This window comes from Xenopus tropicalis, chromosome 1, assembly GCF_000004195.4.
Source record: "Xenopus tropicalis strain Nigerian chromosome 1, UCB_Xtro_10.0, whole genome shotgun sequence".
NCBI classification, from domain to species: Eukaryota; Metazoa; Chordata; class Amphibia; order Anura; family Pipidae; genus Xenopus; species Xenopus tropicalis.
In genome coordinates this window covers 47,973,256-47,993,019 of record NC_030677.2, presented here as the reverse complement: position 1 = coordinate 47,993,019, position 19,764 = coordinate 47,973,256, and the positions used below count along the sequence as shown (strand labels likewise).

The 19,764-nt window shown below is 38.6% G+C and overlaps 1 protein-coding gene across 2 annotated transcripts in view; it reads right to left on the bottom strand.

The window, feature by feature from the left end:
- The window catches only part of gpm6a (glycoprotein M6A), an 81,266-nt gene that overhangs the window by 27,157 nt on the left and 34,345 nt on the right, over positions 1–19,764 (bottom strand). For both annotated transcript variants that reach the window (XM_031902348.1, NM_001079383.1), the window contains 1 exon segment: positions 7,325–7,517. In XM_031902348.1, the coding sequence (XP_031758208.1) occupies positions 7,325–7,517 (193 nt within the window).

Sequence of the window (19,764 nt, the reverse complement as noted above, 5' to 3'; positions counted from 1 at the left end):
GCCCAAGGAAAGTCTCCCATAGGGCTCAATGGCACTCTGCAGCTCCAACCTGGCCCAAGAAAAGTCACGATACTGAAGCTTGAATGAATCCGAATCTTTTGTACTCGGCGCGAAGGCTACGAAAAAGGCGAGACTTTTTGCTTAAGTTTTAACGCTACGAAAAAATCGCCAGATTTTGCGCAACATTCGGAATGGCAACGAAAAAGTCGCAACAATTTTCCGAAAAATCGCAAAATACCGATCATTACGAAAAAAACGCAATCGGACGCCGTCGGAACGATCGTGAGTAAGTAAATGTGCCCCTAAGAACTGATGGTTCCATGTGGGACACGCACAGAACCAGATTTCATGACTAACTGAGGTCACACTTCTTTTAAGTCTACATTTTCCTTTATAGTATGATGTTTAAAGAAGGTGTTGTGCTAATAATAATAAGCACCCCACACTGGGGTCCAAAAAAGTCAGGCAACAACAAAGAGCTCCTTCATGGTCTAAATCTCTAACATTCAAGCTTAGTGATTGGATCATACTTACACTTATTTTTTTAGCATGCAGAAAATAGGATTAGTCTGATTCTTGAGGATTACTGTCAAGGGGTCATATCAAATATGTTTAATATTTAGGAATTGTTGAACACAAACACAGTATTATATGTGGCATTATAAACTAACTAATCATTTTCTGGGAAAGTCATCATTCATTTTCCAGCTGAACAGGTTGATTTGCTGATTGTTGCATAATTGTACCACTCCCTGATATCTTATTTCAAGCTTTGTATAAAGTAGGCTTCCTATTATTTGGCTTTGCATATACATAAATTATATTGCCAGTACCACAGCATGGATCCCAGTATTTATTGTTGGAGACAGTAAGCACTATTTACTCTAGCTAACAGCTGATAAGTGATTTATTGTCACATACCTATGTGAGCACAAAAATGTGTATTTTTTTATGAGAAGGCTTTATTTATATTATACAGTGTTTTACAAAAGGGCTATTTATGTGATTATTTGAAACAACCGAACAATAGTTCAGTGAATAGTTCCCCTTGTATAGTTTTACATTATAATCTTCTTTTTTGCTGCTCCTTACCTCTAGAATTCAGTGACTGAATCCTCTCTAATATGTACTACACTGCTAAATCTCGATGTGATATAAATAAATATATATATATATATATATATATATATACACACACACAGGTATGGGATCCCTTATCTGGAAACCCATTATCCAGAAAGCTCCAAATAACAGAAAGCCTGTCTCCCATGTACTCCATTTTAATCAAATAATTCAGATTTTTAAACTTGATTTTTTTTTACCAAGTACCTTGTACTTGATCCCAACTAAGATATAATTAATCCTTATTGGGGGCAGAACACTCCTATTGGGTTTGATTAGTGGTTTTTTGATTTTTTAGTAGACTTAAGGCATGGAAATCCAAATTACGGAAAGACCCCTTATCCGGAATACCCTTGGTCCTATACATTATATATATATATATCGTTCGGAGTGCTGACTGAAGCCGTAATTTGCTTTGGATTTCTAATTTGCTCCCCAGGCTACGGGTTCGGGGCTGGTAGCACCCGGACCATACATCGAAATTGGTGAGATCAATTTTGCTTACTTTCATTGGCAGTGTATATATCGGTGGCGGGCCCAGGGTTTGTACACCTGGGCCAAAGAACTTTTTAGGTACATTTTTAGTGACCTCTGATTTTTTTGCGGACTTTTATGCTCCACTGACACTAGCTATTAATGTGTTTATTTGTTTATTCTGTTTAGGTTTGTTAAAAACCTTAGTTTGTTGTGTATTTTTGTTGTTAGTAGTCCAACATCTAATCAAAACATTACTTTAATCCAAAAATGTCTAAAGAATAAGAATGAATAAAACTTTGCGGGTTTTGGTTCATATTTGTCACAGTTTTTCTTTTTGTTGCAAAAGAAGAAAATCTGTCACAATTGTCTTAAAATGAGTTCATGGCCTCCTTCAGTACTGTTCTTTTAAAAGATCAAACTGCCTGCACTTTCATCTCAGTGGCACCATGATTAAGGGCATGTTTCATCAACTGAAAACAGTTTCAGAGACCTCCATAATCATTTATGACAGTCATAAAAGGGAGAAAAAAAGGAAACAAGAAAAGGCAACAAATAGTATACTAGCAGTGAGATAACGGGGAGAAACACACTGTGAATCAAAAATATGGAAGCGACAATATTGTACCCATCCCCATAATCTTAAAGCAGACGGAAAGGCTAGTAAAGAGTTAATCTCAAGCTGCAGGCATACCTTCAGTTCTCTCAATAATGCCCTTAAGTCTCCCCATATTTCACCTGTTTATAATGCATACGCAGCGCCGGGATTTCACTGAAACTGTGGAAGTTTCCTCTCTAGGCAACTTCTGCGATTTTGGGGTAATCGTGGCGCCACGTATGCCATCCCAATGGCGATTTACATTCTCACCAGTGGGATGGCATTTCGGGGAGATTAGATACACCATGAAATAAAAGGTAGGACATGCCGGTATAATCTATTTATCTATTGTATCAGGGGAGAAGGATCTAAAATTGCATTAGCCAGTTGCCTATAATCACTCATACAGGGGTTTTTCAGACCAAAAATGCACATTACTGAATTTTTGAATAAGAACTTACCAGCATTCATGGGCAATTCCCGTTATGCGCAGATTGAGACAACATGGGCAGTTTTTTGGGGTGGAAACATGCCAGCAGAGAAATTGCTTCTTGTCACATTGTTCTAAGGGTCAGTATGTAATTCTGCAACCTTACAAATAGGTTTTTTAATTGTCTGCATCACAATCATTTGTTTTTGATTATTCACTTACCTTCCCCCCAAAAAAATGCAACAGATTTGGACCTTTTACTTTTGAGCTATGGGTAACACTGAACTAAAATTTAAAAATAAGCTGGAGGTCCATGCTTCCCAGAAAATTTGCAAGCTAAATAGAGGCTAAACCTTTTTAAAGATAAGTACGCATTTTATTTTAACATTCCCTACAATTGCAGCCCCCAGAATAAAATATCTTTCTCCCTGCAAGCAGATTTATTTTGCTTCTATATTACAAGCAGCTGAACAGCAGTTAATTTAGTTACTTCCTTGTCTAGCTTGAAGCTTAACCCCTTATTGCTTTCTGAGCACTTCTCTAACTATGAAGACCTCAAATAGGTCACTACTGGGCATGCTCACTGCCTCTGCTCCAATTGGAATCAACCCAACATGCGCAGTAGGCACCTCTTTGAGGTCATCATAGTCAGAGAGAATAGGAGTGCTCAGATAGCAAAAGGGGTCAGAGCTTTATGTTAGACAAGTCACTTAAAGAGCTGTAGTTGAACTTGCTGTAATAGAGAAATATGAATGCAGGGAGAAAGGTATGTAATTTTAGAGATTTAAAAAAAAAAAGCTTTACTTATTCTTTAAGAATTAAATCAATATTTTTCCAGTGGTGTGCTGTTTCACTAAATGTGTTGTGTCTTTAGGAATACTTTATTTATTGCAGAGAACTCATGTTGTGCACATAAAACAGCAAACTGATATAAGAGCAGGGCCAGATTTCCAGTCTTGGCACCCCGTGGCCGCCCCCGCAAGTTGCACCCCACCTCCCTCCGCGAGTGCGCATGCGCGAACAACGGGTCACTGCGTGCACGCGCGGAAGGCCACACTTGCATACGGAACAGTGGGGAGAAGTCCCCATTGCTCCGTATGGGAGCAAAATTTTGAGATTTTGGTGCGGCGGGGTGGCATGCCGCCCCCAAATTTGTGCCACCCTAGGCCCGGGCCTTTGTGGCCTCTCCACAAATCCGGGCCTGGATAAGAGAGAGTTAAAAGGTTGCATTTATAAAATAATAGTATGCCCTTAAACATACATCAATTAATAACTGTAGCGTGGTGGCTGTATGGAGTGACATAACTACTGGTGAGGCAGGGGGCGCCATTGCACTGCTCACTGTGCTTACATGGTCACCTGACAAGTTGACTCCTTACCAGCCGGTACTATTTGTGTCAAGCATGGAAGGGGAAAACAGGATGTACATTATGACAAAATGCCCCACTTGGAAAATCTGTTGCATTTTTGGTAATTATGAGAATAATCTACAATGTCAAAAGGTTATAAAAGATATTGAAGTATCTATATTAGCACTGAGAAATTCTGGGAGTATTCTTAAATTATCTCTAGTATTTGCCTGTAAATCATAGTCTACAAAGTTCAGGTCAATATCTAGTGAACATTTCCAGTAAATAAAGACAATCAGCCTACTGTAATTATCAGAAGGAAGGGAAAGCTTTCCACATGACTGCCTTTCTTCCTGAGTGTACTAACATACAGTATAAATGAACTGTGTAAAACTATTGCATTTCTTGGCCACAAGCTTAATAAAGCCATGACTGACATAATTCTGTGTATAGGTGGAAATAATGAAAAAGATGCCAGTTGATCAAATAACTATTGTTATTCAGCACTGTACATTCTGGTTTAAGTTTCTCTAAGGAAACGTGAATATAACAGTGTTAATCACATGCTTATCCCTTAGCCCATTAAGCTGCCAGTCAATGCATTAGTCTAGGCATATTACACTTGACAAAAATCTATAGAACTTACATTTTTCTTTAAGTGGTAAGTAGAGAATATGGATGTTAATTCTGGAGGAGAGACATTAATCATGCAAACATAATACTACATTTACTGTCAATTATGTACTTTGCTGTAACTGTACATGTTTTTGACACCCTTCTGCATTTCAATTCAATGTCTATTGGTAAAAAACATGCAGAATCTTGACCAAGCTTCTCCAATATTTTTGTGCTAGCTAAGTAAATAAAATCTGCAATATTCTATATTTTATCTGTTGAGCTATTTATTTGGGAAACAGAAATAGGCTTTAATTAATTTGACTGTAAACAGTTATTATTTAATGGATAAGGATTTGCGAGTTATTATAAAAGATAGTACACTCTGCATCATATATATACAGGTCCTTTTCAAAAAATTAGCATATTGTGATAAAGTTCATTATTTTCTGTAATGTACTGATAAACATTAGACTTTCATATATTTTAGATTCATTACACACAACTGAAGTAGTTCAAGCCTTTTCTTGTTTTAATATTGATGATTGTGGCATACAGCTCATGAAAACCCAAAATTCCTATCTCAAAAAATTAGCATATCATGAAAAGGTTCTCTAAATGAGCTATTAACCTAATCATCTGAATCAACAAATTAACTCTAAAAACCTGCAAAAGATTCCTGAGGCTTTTAAAAACTCCCAGCCTGGTTCATTACTCAAAACCGCAATCATGGGTAAGACTGCCGACCTGACTGCTGTCCAGAAGGCCATCATTGACACCCTCAAGCAAGAGGGTAAGACACAAAAAGAAATTTCTGAACAAATAGGCTGTTCCCAGAGTGCTGTATCAAGGCACCTCAGTGGGAAGTCTGTGGGAAGGAAAAAGTGTGGCAGAAAACGCTGCACAACGAGAAGAGGTGACTGGGCCCTGAGGAAGATTGTGGAGAAGGACCGATTCCTGACCTTGGGGGACCTGCGGAAGCAGTGGACTGAGTCTGGAGTAGAAACATCCAGAGCCACCGTGTACAGGCGCGTGCAGGAAATGGGCTACAGGTGCTGCATTCCCCAGGTCAAGCCACTTTTGAACCAGAAACAGCGGCAGAAGCGCCTGACCTGGGCTACAGAGAAGCAGCACTGGACTGTTGCTCAGTGGTCCAAGGTATGTCATTCGGAAATCAAGGTGCCAGAGTCTGGAGGAAGACTGGGGAGAGGGAAATGCCAAAATGCCTGAAGTCCAGTGTCAAGTACCCACAGTCAGTGATGGTCTGGGGTGCCATGTCAGCTGCTGGTGTTGGTCCACTGTGTTTTATCAAGGGCAGGGTCAATGCAGCTAGCTATCAGGAGATTTTGGAGCACTTCATGCTTCCATCTGCTGAAAAGCTTTATGGAGATGAAGATTTCATTTTTCAGCATGACCTGGCACCTGCTCACAGTGCCAAAACCACTGGTAAATGGTTTACTGACCATGGTATTACTGTGCTCAATTGGCCTGCCGACTCTCCTGACCTGAACCCCATAGAGAATCTGTGGGATATTGTGAAGAGAAAGTTGAGAGACACAAGACCCAACACTCTGGATGAGCTTAAGGCCGCTATTGAAGCATCCTGGGCCTCCATAACACCTGAGCAGTGCCACAGGCTGATTGCCTCCATGCCACGCCACATTGAAGCAGTCATTTCTGCAAAAGGATTCCCGACCAAGTATTGAGTGCATAACTGAACATAATTATTTGAAGGTTGACTTTTTTTGTATTAAAAACACTTTTCTTTTATTGGGCGGATGAAATATGCTAATTTTTTGAGATAGGAATTTTGGGTTTTCATGAGCTGTATGCCACAATCATCAATATTAAAACAAGAAAAGGCTTGAACTACTTCAGTTGTGTGTAATGAATCTAAAATATATGAAAGTCTAATGTTTATCAGTACATTACAGAAAATAATGAACTTTATCACAATATGCTAATTTTTTGAAAAGGACCTGTATATAAATCACAAAAGCACTGCAACAAACATAAAGAAATCTGTTGGATTAGTCCCTGAGGAAGGTTACCATTTACTAAAATGTTGGATTAATTCAATAAATGTCTATTTTTGTAGTGAAAATCGTGACAGTTCTGTGCTTTTGCAATTAAGATTTATACTTTTACTGACACCCAGGTACTTGATTTTGCCAGATATATGCTCATAATTATACTGAATCGGACACATCTTAAAATGCAGCCTTTGAAATGCTCCACTCAGTAAGTAATCAGGGAGCTAATTTTGCCCTATATGCTGGTCAAATGGTTGTTGATTGTCACCAAATCAGTAGTTACTCTGTATATAAGAACATGAAACAAGCAAGTAACATTAGATACAAAATTAATGATAACATTAACCTGTACATATGTTTACATGGTGTGGGAGTAGTCACTTGGTTAGAAGAGCCATTGCAAGCCAGCAGTGATCTATATGCACTTAAATATAATTGTACTCCTTTTCTCATTTCAAAAGTAAGTTACAATACTAGTATCTGCATGACTTTATCTGCAGGTTAGCCTGAGCCTTCCTTAGGAGACAACTCCTAGGTGGGTTTTTTTGTGAATCATTTGCTCACACATTGAAAAAAAGTGCACAAGAATTGACATCAAATGTGGTGAGCCAGGTGCTGTGCACTTTAGTTACTGCAGTTCAAGAGGATTACAAATAATACGACACGTGTTCGGTATTAGGCATTCTTCCAGATTATGACTCACATGGTAAAGACGTCAAGTGTGTCCCCAGCAGTTCTTGCCATTTCAAAATAGGTCTGAAGGATGTTGACAGTGCCAGTGAGGGCCTCATGACCACAGCCGCAGAACAGTGCAACCCCAGCGTACAGCAGAATAGTAGCAATCAATGATGCATAGGGAATTCCCCCAAGGCATTTTATGCAGCATTCAAAGCAACCTTCAAACGAGACAAAAGAAGATGCAAGGTGAAAATGCCATTTATAGAAAAAATGTAAATCAGAAAAAGCAAATCAAAGAGCAGGAGCTGCAAATATGTTTTATATAATACAGTGACCTTTTTATGAGCAGCAGCTCCTGTTTGGCTTGTAAACTTTTATGGATTATTTTTCAACTAGAAAACATTTACATATCCAATACATGCACTTTCTACAGAATAAGGGAAGATCCCCTACTGGATTTGAATAACAGCTACCTAGTAAATAGATCCAGCTTGTACATATGTACTGCCAACATAGTACTGTAATAGTACCAAATAGATTTACTCATGTCATACAAATTAAATATACCTTGTAGCCATATTTGACAAAAAGAAAAAATACATCAAACATCAACATCCCACCAAAAGCAAAACTAGGCCATGTGATTCTAACATACATACAGAAGGTAAAAACTTTGCTGCTCTAAAGAGTCTGGTGGAAGAGGGCAATGGTTAATGAGCAGAACATGAGAACAGTCAGTTTATTGATGACTATTACAGCAACCAGATATGCCAAGTTAATTATTTGAGCAAGCATTATTCTGACAGCAAGGGTATGAAAACCAAGTGACTTTCCTCTAAATGTGTGACGTCTGGTGTGGGTCAGGTTTGGGAGAGCAAAGTTTTATCTTTAGGACTTTCAGAAAAAGTAGTGTAGGAGCACAGGGAGTTGACAGAATAAAGCTATGGACTGGAGACATCCCTTTCTATGGGTTAGGAAACTTTAAAATATAAGGTATTTTATTTTTCTTCCTTCTACAAAGCATAACATAGTGAGTGCCCCTCAAGGCTACAGCTTGTCATTATCATTTATTCCTACCCAGTGGCAAGTGTAGCGAGTATACCAAGAATATGACTCTTTATTTATTAATGAAGTCCAGGCACCACTAATTCTTCTTTTTTAAATCCCTCTGGTAAAGTGCAAGATCAAGGAGAAACTGGCTTTTCCATAGCCAATTTATAAAAAAAAATTAACACAAAAGAAGCAACTTGTTCACTACTGAACATCAGATTCGTATTCCAATCTAGATTTAGATGGTTTATCGTATGTAGAAACAAGTTTGAAATTGTCTGCACCAAAAATGTAAATTGTTCTGTAGGATAATAGGATTATCTCGAATTGCCTTCTGTGTACCAGTCTGCTGAATGTGCGGGTTTTATCCCTTGGTGCTAAGCCAGCATTTCATTGTTTGTGGAAAATGAGGAGATAGTTTTGTATTCAGGTGGCATACACCACTGATTTAATATTCTGAGCACTAAACAGAAGCTCTGTCTCTACTATTGCTCACTTGTGATTTAGGAAATATTTGTGGCCTTGCAGATATAATATAAATGGGGACATTGCTAGAGAACTATGAACCCTCAGCCACAGGCCAAATATTATTTCCTCTCTATAGCCCCGATGACCAGTTTCTTAATGCAACTGTCTTTATCTACCGATATACCACCCCCCCCCCACCCTCTTTACTAGTGATGAGCAAAATTTATCACCATTCGTGGCAAAGTTCCATGTTTCGACATTGGCGTATTTTTTTCACGAAACGGGCACAAAAATGTGTTGCGGAAAAATTTGTGTGCGTCAAAAAAAAAGCATGCATGAATCAAAAAAAATCATGTGTGTAAAAAGAAATTGTTGTGCGTGCCAAAAAATTATGCACGTCAGAAAAAATGGTTGCATGCAACAAGATTCACAAATTTTTCAGCGAAGCTAACGGACAGATTCACTCATCACTACCCTATACAGTAGATATTTATACATATCAAATAATTTACTCTACCATTTAAAATCTTATTCATGAACTAACAAATGTATTTTTGTAGCTGTAATATTGTTGTGTAGGCAGCCATCTCAGTGCATTGTGCCTGAGTCTGAGCTTTCAGAAGGAGCCAGCGCTACACATTAGCACTGCTTTCAGGTAACCTATTGTTTCTCCTACTACCATGTAACTGGAGGAGTCACAAGTCGGACTTGGATTTCTTACTATTGAGTGCTATTCTGATATCTAATAGGAGCTGCTATCTTGCTACCTTCCCATTGTTCTGCTGATCGGCTGCTGGGAGGGTCGTGGCACCCTGGGAAATTAAGAATATTGCCAGCCCCATGTGAAATTTCAAAATTAAATTAACTATTTGTGCTTTTAAAAAACAGATTTAAATGCAGGATTCTGCTGGAGAAGCTCTATTAACTGATGTGTTTTGAAAAAAAACATGTTTTCCCATGACAGTTTTCTTTTAAGTATAAGTTTGATGCTCTACATTGAAATGATGTGCTACATTGAAAACAAGGCCTTATACCAATTTACAATGTGCATTTTTACAATATGTATTTAAGCATGTATATCAATGCAGCTAATGTACCAGCTAAGGGCCTCATTTACCAAAATTGAGCAACGACTACAAAGTTAACACTCTAATTAAGTTTCCACATTCCACCCTGAGATGCAACACTTCCCATTCCTAGAAAGGATTGCATAGAGTTTGGCATGTCTGTCATCACAGTAAAGGGCACTCTTTATTTGACTATGAATTATTTATAAATATTTTTCACCATTTTTTCATTCCATATTTCAGGAGATTCCTGCTCCGATATATTAGAAACCATTTACACGCAGAAACAAAAAAAATAACACAAACCAAAATGCATACACAACAAAGCCAATTAAAACACACAGCCGAAAGCAGTTCTCTACAGTTGCTAGGAAACGAATGATGTGAATGACTTGAAGTTGGTGGAGGACTTGACAGATTTGGATAATTTATTCCAAGAATATAGAGCATAGTATGAGAGTTTGCACCCACATTTTCTCTCATTTCAGGCACAAAGGGGGTTTCTGTTGGCTACAGATTATAGTCGCAGCAAACAAAGGATGCATGGAGAGCAGCTTTATAGAAGATATTAAGGTTGCTGAGCTGAATTACAGGTGAAGAATTAGCATGATTAACAAAATAAATAAACTACATGTGCATATTCTTAATGCTGCATATTATAGTCCAGGACTACAATAACCAAAAGCTAGGAGAAGGTCTTACAGTTAGGTGTTTATAGCATGCTCCTGATGTTAGGCTTAGGGGCACATTTATCAAAGTACAAATTAGTACGAATGAAAAAAATTCGTATTTTTTCTAACCTTTAGAACTTTGTGTGTTTTCTATGATATTTTCGATAGATTTTGCAACTTTTTTGTGCTTTGCGTCAATTTGTAAATTGTATTTGTCGCAACGTCTACGAAAGTTGCGAATTCATTCAAGCTTCGGTATCATGACTTTCCTTGGGCCAGGTTGGAGCTGCAAAGTGCCATTGAGTCCTATGGGAGACTTTCCTTGGGCCGGGTTGGAGCTGCAGAGTGCCATTGAGCCCTATGGGAGACTTTCCTTGGGCCGGGTTGGAGCTGCAGAGTGCCATTGAGCCCTATGGGAGACTTTCCTTGGGCCAGGTTGGAGCTGCAGAGTGCCATTGAGCCCTATGGGAGACTTTCCTTGGGCCAGGTTGGAGCTGCAGAGTGCCATTGAGCCCTATGGGAGACTTTCCTTTGGCCAGGTTGGAGCTGCAGAGTGCCATTGAGCCCTATGGGAGACTTTCCTTGGGCCAGGTTGGAGCTGCAGAGTGCCATTGAGCCCTATGGGAGACTTTCCTTGGGCCAGGTTGGAGCTGCAGAGTGCCATTGAGCCCTATGGGAGGCTTTCCTTGGGCCGGGTTGGAGCTGCAGAGTGCCATTGAGCCCTATGGGAGGCTTTCCTTGGGCCGGGTTGGAGCTGCAGAGTGCCATTGAGCCCTATGGGAGACTTTCCTTGGGCCGGGTTGGAGCTGCAGAGTGCCATTGAGCCCTATGGGAGACTTTCCTTGGGCCAGGTTGGAGCTGCAGAGTGCCATTGAGCCCTATGGGAGACTTTCCTTGGGCCAGGTTGGAGCTGCAGAGTGCCATTGAGCCCTATGGGAGACTTTCCTTGGGCCGGGTTGGAGCTGATATTGAGTCAGAAAGGTATACGCTCCATTTACAATCGTTTAGATACGAAAATTTTGTAACTTTCAGATCGCACCATGATATTTTTGTACAACCATGATACAAATTTTCGCGCAATTTATGCACATCAGAAATTATTGTATTTACTCCGAATTTTCGCCAATTGTACTTTTAAACATCTGATATTCTGACTTTGATCAATCTGCCCCTTAGTGTAGAACGGGGATCCCCAACCTTTTTTTAAAATGAAAAAAAGTTGGGGAGCAATGCAAGCATGAAAAAATTTCCTACGGGGGTAACTAATATGAACTGTAATTGGCTATTTGGTACCCCAATGTGGAACGTTTCTCGTTTTTGTTTTTTTTTTTAATTCGAATAAACTTGTTTCCACGAATGTCTGGCATTTACTAGGAAGTCTGAACTGAAACAGTCTGTCGGGGAAAAGTTGCAAACACTCAAAAATGTTCGACTTGTCTCATGAAAATTGCAATTTTTTCAAACTGTCGCACAAAAAACAGCATCAAAAATCCAATGTTTCTAAAGTTTTGAAGCAAAAGAAGGATCCTCCAGGGAAGGGAAAAGACAGCTCAGCAGGTTTTAGCTGGCGAATTGTCGTATTCGGATTTTTAGCTGTTTTGACACATAGTAAATCTCGTAAAATCTTGGCAACTTCTGTTTTTTTCTCGTCTGCAAAGTGCACGGCGACTTTCTAGTATTTTCAATGACAGTTTATTAGCAGCTATCCTATTTTTCAGCATTAGGGAAATCCTGTTGTAATGAGATTTCAGGCTGAGTTTCTTGAGTAAATGATGATGGCCTCAGCATATTTGTGTGCTAAGAGACTTCCAGGCCTACGACAAATCATTTGTAAAGAGAGAAAACAGAAGGAATCTATGTAAATAATCTTTGGAATCAAGGAAATATGTTCTGTTAAATCATGGTATTTTTAAGGGAATTAGTAAAACCAGTACACAGGATTTAGTCCAGTGCTATATGTTTACTTATTACAAAACAGTGTTCTACTTTGTAGAGGAAAATATGAAAAGCATTTAAAAATATACAGAACAAGGTCCCTACCATGCCACATGAACTTTTCAGATACTTCCAGAATACTGTACATGCTGTATGGCAGTGCTGTCCAATTTATTACACATAGAGGGCTGATTAATTCCCATATTGCGTATTCAAGGGCCAGATTGTATTAAATTGATTGTCATACAGTGCAGTCTATGGAGCCTTTTAGCAGACTGGGGTCCATAAAAATCCTTTGGAGGGCCAAATACAGCTCGTGGACCTCCAGATGGATAGTTAGAAATGTCTGTTTTGTTTTCTATTTTTGTTGCCTATGTGCATACATAATATCCGAAGGACAAGAAAATAAAGAAGGGTTTAAGAGGAAGTTTATATAAAAGCATAGAAAACAACAATAAGGATGATTGTAGTATACAATACATACAGTATACATTATACAGAATATTTCAGTGAAGTTACTGCCAACTATCACAGACAAATAAAAATAATCCTAAAGCTATGTGCACATAGACATAGGCAAAGGGTGACTTTTTTGTCCCAGCTATGCAGTCTGATGAGGGCTATAACTCACTAGAAATAAACAAAACAATGGCAAAAGTGAGAAAAAAAAGTAAATGCAAAAAACAACAACGACAAATATATAAAAGCACAATCATCTTTTTCAGGTGGAAAGAGTTAGGATTGGAGCAAGGGTGAAAGGCATATTATAGATGTCAGGTGACAAAAAACTATTTAATTTCAGTTTGTGATTCAGCATTTAGAACACAGTATAGTACCTGTGGGAGTGGGATGATACAGTATAGTACCTGTGGGAGTGGGAGGATGATACAGTATAGTACCTGTGGGAGTGGGATGATACAGTATAGTACCTGTGGGAGTGGGATGATACAGTATAGTACCTGTGGGAGTGGGAGGATGATACAGTATAGTACCTGTGGGAGTGGGAGGATGATACAGTATAGTACCTGTGGGAGTGGGAGGATGATACAGTATAGTACCTGTGGGAGTGGGAGGATGATACAGTATAGTACCTGTGGGAGTGGGAGGATGATACAGTATAGTACCTGTGGGAGTGGGAGGATGATACAGTATAGTACCTGTGGGAGTGGGATGATACAGTATAGTACCTGTGGGAGTGGGAGGATGATACAGTATAGTACCTGTGGGAGTGGGAGGATGATACAGTATAGTACCTGTGGGAGTGGGAGGATGATACAGTATAGTACCTGTGGGAGTGGGAGGATGATACAGTATAGTACCTGTGGGAGTGGGAGGATGATACAGTATAGTACCTGTGGGAGTGGGAGGATGATACAGTATAGTACCTGTGGGAGTGGGAGGATGATACAGTATAGTACCTGTGGGAGTGGGAGGATGATGCAGTATAGTACCTGTTTGAGTGGGGGGATGATACAGTATAGTACCTGTGGGAGTGGGATGATACAGTATAGTACCTGTGGGAGTGGGAGGATGATACAGTAAATTACCTGTGGGAGTGGGAGGATGATACAGTATAGTACCTGTGGGAGTGGGATGATGATACAGTATAGTACCTGTGGGAGTGGGATGAGATTTGCAGCAAAAGTTCAGAGTTGATCAGGTTCTTAGGTAAAGTTTACAGCCTGCAGATCCTTCTTACTGCAGTGCCTTTTGTTTGTAATATCACCCCAGTCCTGCCCAGACCTGTCCCTTGATTAGTCAGTTTTACTGTCTGTCAAGAGAGCTGTGCTTTGATTGGAGACGCCACAAGAAGAAAGATCCAATTAGAGCACAGCTGATTACAACAGAATTTGCAAGAATGCAAAAAGAAAGGTGTTAAAGATTCCAGAGCAGTGCAGAAACGGAATTAGTTTTTTTTAAGGTGCCAAGCAGGTTTGGGAAGGCTCAGCATCCCCTAGCCTTACTGAAAATCCGCCTATGCACACAGAAACTGAAAAGAGAAAACTCAACACTCAAAACTCACAGCTGCTTGAAAAATGGATTTGTCTCTAGACTATTTCAACACAATAACTGGAAGTTACTGGAACCCATTCCAAAACTATTTAGCCCCCAGCCCCACTGCAAATAATTTTCTCTGTTTCCTTTTTTAAAAAAGTATCCCCGTGAGTGCTTAAAATTATTACCATTCTCAAATGGAAAGCATATTCAGACACGAGAAAGAAACAGTAAATTGTGAAATGGATGCACATACAGTGGAATCAGAGACATCTGGGGGAAAATCATTTAAATCATTTTGAAATATTATTCCACAGACATTCCTACTAGGCCCTCACAATTAGATGGCAGATTGAATCATGAATGGTGGGACTGTTACAAACCCCCTTCCCCAACTATTTCATTTGTCTTTTCATTTAAATTAATGTGGCTGTTATAGCTTATGTTTGTGACAGGGACTAAATGTAAAAATATGTTACAGCAAATATTAAACATTCTGCTCATCTAGTCCAGAAATAAGTGGAATTAGACAAATGTTTTTACGGGAAGATGATGTCTGCATTGCTCTCTGTTATAAGTATGTGTGTAATGCTGATATATACTGATTATTATTATTAAATTATACTTTACATTTTTAAAATTTAACCAAGACAGATAAACACAGGTTTTCCCCTGAAATCATTACCCTTTACTATAGACAAAAATGGTTACCTTGAAAAAGAGGGACAATGTAGGCAACCTGCCTTTCTCCCTGATTATGGCCAGACATACTCCAATCCATATCTAAGCCCTAGTCTTTCTAGGGTCCATGTGATTTGGTGACCCAAGTGGTGGACCAAATTGGATGATTTCATGATTAATGACTGCATAATATACCCATGCAGATGTCTACTGGGATTTTTTAGTTTTGTTATCTGAAAAAGCCCTGAGCAGGTCATGGAGTCAATGATTCCAGCTCCACCACTCATGCAACACAACATAATTCAGACCTTGCTGGTCATTCCTTAGTTGCAAGTTGAAGGACCCCTGAGGTTACATGGAATACAAAGAAATTTGTCACTGATTTAAGGAACTCTTGTGTCAAAATTATACCTGGTATGGGTATGGCCAATCTTACACTCACTTAAATCTGATTATGGGGCAGATTTATAAAAATGTGAGATTAGAACTCACCACAAACAGTGTACCCACTTTCTATTCATTCCTATGGGATTTTTAGACGCATATTTATCAATTGGTAAACTCTAACTTTCACCCATTGATAAACAGGCATCTTAAAATCCCATAGGAATGATCAGAAAGTGAGTACATATTTTGTGGTGAGCTCTAATCTCATATTTTCATAAGTCTGCCCCTAAAACTTCTAGGTTATATTTACACATTTTTACATATATACTTATACTAAATAACAATCCAACATCGACCCAATTAAAGAATATTCTTTATCCAAAGTGAGTTAATGAAGTGGGATTCCTAAGAAGTGCTGAATATCAAATGGAACAATAAATGGGAAAATATAAAGCAGAGCCAATGTAAAGGATTCCAACTTGTCAGAAAAATTCATGAATTTGGACTCAGCCCTAACTCTATAAAAGGAGATAAAAGAGACCGCAATTTATTGCATAATATATGAAAGGTTTTTTTTGTAGATCATGTTTCTGTTACAAGACAAGGAGATCTATTTGTGGCCTTATACACAACATTATTAGGTCACATCTGCCTTTATTCTAAAAGTTCCCTTTTATGGTTTGCGTGTGTTTCCAAAACATAGTGTAGTGATGCTCGCTTTATTCATACTGTATTCCCACATTCATAGTCAGCTTTACATGTGACTTGCTCATTGCCACTTCAGCCAAGCTGAATGTACTCATACTGTGGTGTAGCTTCTAGCCGAAGTGCTGACACAGCAGCACCTCTGTGGTGTAAAATATATATATATTTCTTATTCAATCTTTAGTAAAAACATTATAGGACACAGATCAAAAGGATTTTACAAGACCTTTCGGACAAACATGTTCTATAATAATTGGCAGCCAGACCAATTTATATAAGTATAATATGTTTTTGCACTTTGCACTTGATTAGCAGTATGAATTTATGAGGCATGTAATATGGTTTGTTTTTTAATTTCTTAAATTGCGTCTCACGTGTATATTTTTTTTAGTTGCAAATGTGATGACAATAAAGATGACTTGATAGACTTGATAGAATTCTCAATAGAATCCAATCAGCAAATGACCAGGTAACATCCCACCATTTATTTATCCCTTCGGGGACTGCAGTCTAAAGTTTAAAAATCCAGAAATTTGGTAAGATCATCTTCTTTTTTATAGAAAAATAAACCTTATCTATCAGCTGGGCCCTAGGAAGAGACCTATCACCATTAAAGTACACTAGGGGTCCCCAACCTTTCTTACTCGTGAACCACAGTCAAATGTAAAAATCCTTGGAGAGCAGCACAAGCATCATAAAAGTTCATGTTACTCATGAGCTACTGGTTGGGGATCACTGGAGTACACCATTTACTCACAGATTTTCCTTTTTATTTGTTCTCTGTTGCAGCAATGTGTTCTTGTATGTGGTAAGACACATTTAACACCAGACACCTTCAAAATGTCATGCAATATAGGATCTACACATAGAGGAGGTATATAACTGTAATTTTTTTTGAAAATATTATATTTATTTTTTATTCTCAACCAAAACAACCTATCAGTCTCCTTTGAATACATTGCCTCCACCACTGATGGAACATACAACCTGCTAACAAATCTCTTCCTAAGATCAGTAACCTGTGATTTATAAATGGCACCTTTAAAATAGTTTCTGTGTAACCATAAAACATGTCCAACTGGAACACCAGGGGTGCAACTTGGCATTAGCTACAACAGGCTTCCTATAAACAGAACTTTGGATGCCCTTAGCATAACTCGCTGATACCATAATGTGCAAAAAGTTAACTTTATATGCGACTTAATTAATGTCTTGCAGTTTTAAAGGGCACATTTGTCCCTGGGTTATGCCTGCCATGTTGGAATTTTTATTGTTACTGTGTTGTGTTTTTACATATTTATTAAGGGAATATAAAATGCTAAGCCAGTGCAATGATGTTTCCATTACTTACCAAATTCTGTATTTGATGATCAAATACTAGCGATTTTATAGACCATATTTTATAGATGTGGAATAAAACACTCTGTACTCAACACAAGAATCTAGTGGCCCATTAAAGCACCATCATCATGCAAAGTATGCAGTGAAGGTACAATGAGAAACATATTTATCAAAAATCCATTTTGAAATTTTATGGTTTTTGGGTTTTTTTTAAGCTCCTACTCTATATGGACTCCAAATTAACTTATTCAGTGAAAATAGGCTAGACTACTTAATCATAGAGAGTAAAGATTACAAATGCCCCAGTACCTGTTGTATAACATACTCAAGTGTTTTCTACCTTTATTTTTACCATGTTACACTTCTTTTTAAAGTATGAACATGATCTCTACTTAATTTGGTTGAACTGCACACTTGAAAAAAGCCCCTCGTTGACACAAACCATCCCAGAGAAGATACAGCGCATTAGTAATTTAAAAATGAATGCAGTTGTCACATTCTTACTGCCTTGTGAAATTGGTATACAGCACATGGAAGTATTTAACAGTGCAAATATACTTTCTACTAAGCTATATGGTATAGGCACACATTTGTGGGTGTGCCAAATCCAATATTATATGAAAAATTGAACTTGAAGGACAGGTCTTTGAACAACATTAGAATCAGCTTTTTTGGAAAAGATGCAGTAAATAACATTCCCGTATCCTTGTAAATATGGAAATGGTCAGCAGCAGCTTCCAACAGTGAATGTTACATTACTATACACAAATGTGAGTGACTAGCATCCCACAGCTGCCCCCACCATTCAACCATTAGACTGCTTAGCAACTCAAGCCTCAAGGTCAGGCCATGGTGCAGCTATATTTTATAAATGTATCCAAGTATGTGGAAATGTGTTTGAAAGAAAAATCCATATCAGATATTATGGCTACAGGACATAAGAAGAACTTTCTATACAAAATATACTGAATATTCTGGTCAGTGTTCTACTGCAAAAAGCTCCTTGCTGACCATAAAGGGGGCATTTATCAACATTTGGCTAGGGTGCAGCGGGGGGGGGCACCAGGCAGGTACCTCTTCTTTTACCTACCACTAGTTCCGGGCCCTCTCCCCCCCACTGCAGTATCCCCTGCCAACGTCCCCGGCAAACCCCGCCGCCCCTGTGTGCACACATCATGCCATTTGTATGTTTTACGTTATGTTATGCCTACCCCTAGTTCCAGCCCTGATGCAGACCAAAAGCCTTTTTTCATTTAAACTCACTAATTACATATATGAAGCCCCTTTCTACTTTAATCTCATGTCTTGTAACCAAACAGGTAGGTTTAAATGTGTTGTTTAAAAGCATAACTGACCGCAAGGGCAAGTGATAGCATGGAAGCAAGCATTATAAGTATTGATTCTATTCATTAAAAGCACTGGTACTTGTGTCCAAACACACTTTTAGCACTGCCGTATAGTTATATTCATCTTCAATGTGCCTGCTCAGCCTTCTCTAAAGAAGAGTGACTATAGCCCTATTGATGCTGAAATTGCTGCCACTTTGGATGTGGTTTAAATTCTAGGGATCCCACAGTATTTGCAACAATAAGAGACTTTCCCCAAAAGAATCACACAATAATGCCAGAAATGATGTAATCTCCAATATGAAATTTTTGACAAAGACATTCGTTCTGACAATGGCAGTGGGTGCAAATTAGTAAACTGCTGCAATAACTCTGAAATTCTAGGAAAAAAATGTGGTGCTATGTGTCCAAAAATATATATTGCTCCCTGCACTGTTCATAAATAGGATATTAGCAACTATTCTAAAGTCCTGCACACTTGTCATTCGACGTAGTATCACAAATATAATTACCAAATCCCTTACAAAGGATTTCACAAAATCCAAAATCCTAAATCGAACAATGCAGTGACAGAAAAAATAACAGTATAAAAAGAGTAAAATTATCATTTTATAACTACTAGCCCCCTGCACAGTCCACTGATGCTGACCTCCCTAACTGCATTTACCCCACTGCCCAGATCTCATCATCATCAGCACCATCATTTGTTTATATTCTGCATTTTACCACCATATACAGGAGGAACAGTTCTTTCTTGATGTAGTTGGGGAGTGGATAAGTGGATAGGACAGTAGTTAAAGGAGAACTAATACTTTACTA